The following is a 3,211-nucleotide window of genomic DNA, read 5'->3' as shown; positions in this document are numbered from 1 at the left end:
TGACGGCTAGAACCAGATAAACATTTATTATAGGGTACATATTGTGCAAAATTATACAGTTCTAAGACAGAAACTGAAAGAAAACTTAGTGAAGATATGAGCTGGAAGATATAGATTTATCATTAACGAGTGCTAATATAATAAGCCCAAACATACCATTTAAGTATATGTAAAGAATGGGATCATCTAGGTCAATTCTCAAACCACAGGACAAATTATATGACATGGATCCACTACTTACTAAAATGACAAATCTTACATGGAACAGAGCAACTAGCAGACCAAGTGAAAAAGGATCTGTAACATTATCTGACTAGGAAGAGCAACACCCACTTTTCTGTCCAACTGGCTGTCCTTTGATCTGCACTGTGGGAGGCCTTGCATTGTTTGCGGCTGGTTGGCTCGCCATTCTATATTGATGTCACAAATAAAGCGTAAGATAACATGCTTGAACGAAATCAATGCCAGAAAAGAATAGCATAAAATTTCAGATTTGACACTAAAGCTCTCAAAAGTCAAAACACCGTTGATAAATTATCAATCATAATTCCAGGAAGGCAATAACCAATACATGGCCAACTGGCCAAGTGACACCAAACTTGGAGATTTTCCCTAATATCTATCATCTATCATTAAATAAGAATCAGGAACAAATTACCTATTCTTGATGGCAGCAGACATGGCCATGAATGCTTGTTCGACATTTGTAGAGTCTTTTGCACTAGTTTCCATAAAAGGAATGCCTATTTCATCGGCAAACGCCTGCAATAGGAGTACAAGGAAAAGAACTGGTTACAAATGCTGAAGCAGAAACAAGACCAATATGAATCACCCCACTAGCAGAAAAATTGAACAGAGTTGAAGAGTAGAAGTTATTTCCTTCATGAGAAAACAACAGAAAATCGAGTATGTGTATTAAAGCTGTACTTTGGCTGTTTCATATGAGACAACTCTATTTGCTGTCAGATCACTCTTGTTTCCAACTAAGAGTTTGTTGACGTTGTCACTAGCATAGCGATCGATTTCACTGAGCCACTGCTTCACATTATTGAAGCTCTCTTCATCTGTCACATCATAAACAATCTGCCAGCAAAGAAAAAGCAGTCAGTAGCTCACCTTAAGTGATCCCCATAGATAGGGAATTTTCAATATTTAAAATTAAATGTCAGGACATTCATCACTCACAATGATTCCATGTGCCCCGCGATAGTAGCTACTGGTTATTGTTCTAAACCGTTCTTGTCCAGCAGTATCCCACTACAAGAAACAGATTGTAAAGCAATGTAGGAAACAATAAATCAATATGGCCATGAAGTTCAGTTATCCACATGGTCTATAAACATGGCAGAAATATTAAAACATATTTCTTAAGCTTAATCAAAAGAAATGTTAGCAAATAAAGCAATCAGATACATACAATCTGAAGTTTAATCGTCTTCCCATCCTGCTCAACAGTTCGTATTTTCTACAGACAACAACACGAAATGATCAGTTAAAACACATTTTCAAATGAGTTCAAGCTAAATATTTGCAAATGTACTCACAAAATCAACTCCGATGGTGCTAATGTAGCTCTCAATGTATGAATCATCCTGGAAATAAACAATAAAATTTATTTAACTAATGTATTTAGCAGCAACAGTAATGCATATAAATTCAATAAGTAATGCTTCAAAGATTACTTTAATACGCATCACATTTTCACTCAAAGACCAACAATGACAGCAAGGTAAAAGAACACAACAAAGAAAAATTTTAGAATTAGATGCGGTAGATGGCTTACAGCAAATCTCAGAAGAAGACATGATTTGCCAACACCAGAGTCTCCAATAAGAAGGAGCTTGAACAGATAATCACTGCAAAGGATAACCGCAACAGATTAAGTTTGCCAACTAAATGACAGAGATCTACTTCATGGACAACCAAAATCATTTCATGTACATAAAGACAAACATAGTATGTACTGCTACTACTACAACAACAACAACAAAAACAATGTTTTAGCAGCTCCACGGATCAAACAACATTATTGAGCTCTATCCAGAATCATGTCTGAACTTGGTCCCTTTATGATTAAATCTCTCTTGACAAGTTCTTTCGCAATTTCCTTAGGATCCATCTATTTGAAGCCCTAAAACATGATGTAATAACACAAGGGTGAAATCCGTGTCAATTGTTATGTTAAATCTTATCAATTGGCATTATTGTAGGAAGCAATAATTCCAAAGGTGGGTCATTAGTCCTCATCACACTAACCTAACTTGGTTAAAAGAAAAATTTATTCAGGAATTTCGAATGTAACGTAACCTATTCCCCCCACCCCCCGCAAAAGAAAAAAAAATGTTAAGGGAGCTATAATTCGATCATAAACTAAGATTCTCGTTTGTATTCTCTCTTCTTTTCTTTTCATTCTTATATTTGGTCAATTTTTATAAAAATGCTAAAATACTCGGAAGTAAAACACAGAAGCTCACCAATAATGGTCAAGATCAAGGAACCACTGAACCAACCCAAAAAAGGACACAATTTGAAGAGTAAAAATCCATTTCCACAGAAGATACTTTAGTACTTTTTAAAAATAATAACAATAATAATAAACAACTTCTAAGGTTATCAACCTCCTCACAGCATAATATATGAAGCTGATCCAATCTAGGGTTATCAACTAATCAACGGAAATTACTGTTTCGAGGAACTCCAAACGAAAACCACGAAAGGAATTGAATTTGTCGAAACAATTCACGAAGAGGCACAAGAGATTCAAAGCCGATACTAAAATATGGAGGGAGTGAGAGAAATAGAGGGACGTACTACTCGGGATTCATGGAGGAGGAGAATCGGAGGGAGCCGTGAAGTCGCCGGAAAAAGGAGGGTTAATGGCGGAGAAAGGATCCGGTGCTCCACGTGGAAGGGAACCGGGGATTTGGGAGAAAAAACGGAACGGAGTTGAAAGAGGAGAAACAAAAACTAAGATCTATTTGTTTGTTCTGCTGCTTTTCTTTTTCTTTTTTTTTTTAATTAAATTTTAAAAATTAAAATAAATAAAAAATATTAAAAATAAAATTACATGAATGAAAACAAGTAAATAGCTCTGAATATGAAAGATTCAAACACTAATAAAATTGACCATAAAATAATAAAATTAAAGTTGTACCTATGAAAGATCAACTCCAAAAAATAAAACTATCTAAACTCTAAAAGACTACCAAAA

At 35.0% G+C, this 3,211-nt stretch overlaps 1 protein-coding gene across 1 annotated transcript; it reads right to left on the bottom strand.

Moving 5' to 3' along the window:
• On the bottom strand, positions 1-2,992 carry LOC107617685 (ras-related protein RABD2a). Its single transcript, XM_016319512.2, has 8 exons — positions 2,812-2,992; positions 1,784-1,856; positions 1,545-1,592; positions 1,418-1,465; positions 1,186-1,257; positions 928-1,083; positions 659-762; positions 1-410 (listed from the first exon to the last, which is right to left on the bottom strand). Exons 1-8 carry the CDS (start codon positions 2,823-2,825, stop codon positions 314-316), a joined length of 612 nt encoding a protein of 203 aa, XP_016174998.1. The 5' UTR covers positions 2,826-2,992; the 3' UTR covers positions 1-313.

Source organism: Arachis ipaensis, chromosome B09 (genome assembly GCF_000816755.2).
Source record: "Arachis ipaensis cultivar K30076 chromosome B09, Araip1.1, whole genome shotgun sequence".
Taxonomy (NCBI): domain Eukaryota; kingdom Viridiplantae; phylum Streptophyta; class Magnoliopsida; order Fabales; family Fabaceae; genus Arachis; species Arachis ipaensis.
Note: the sequence above shows the minus strand (reverse complement) of the source record. Positions and strands in the feature narration are given on the sequence as shown.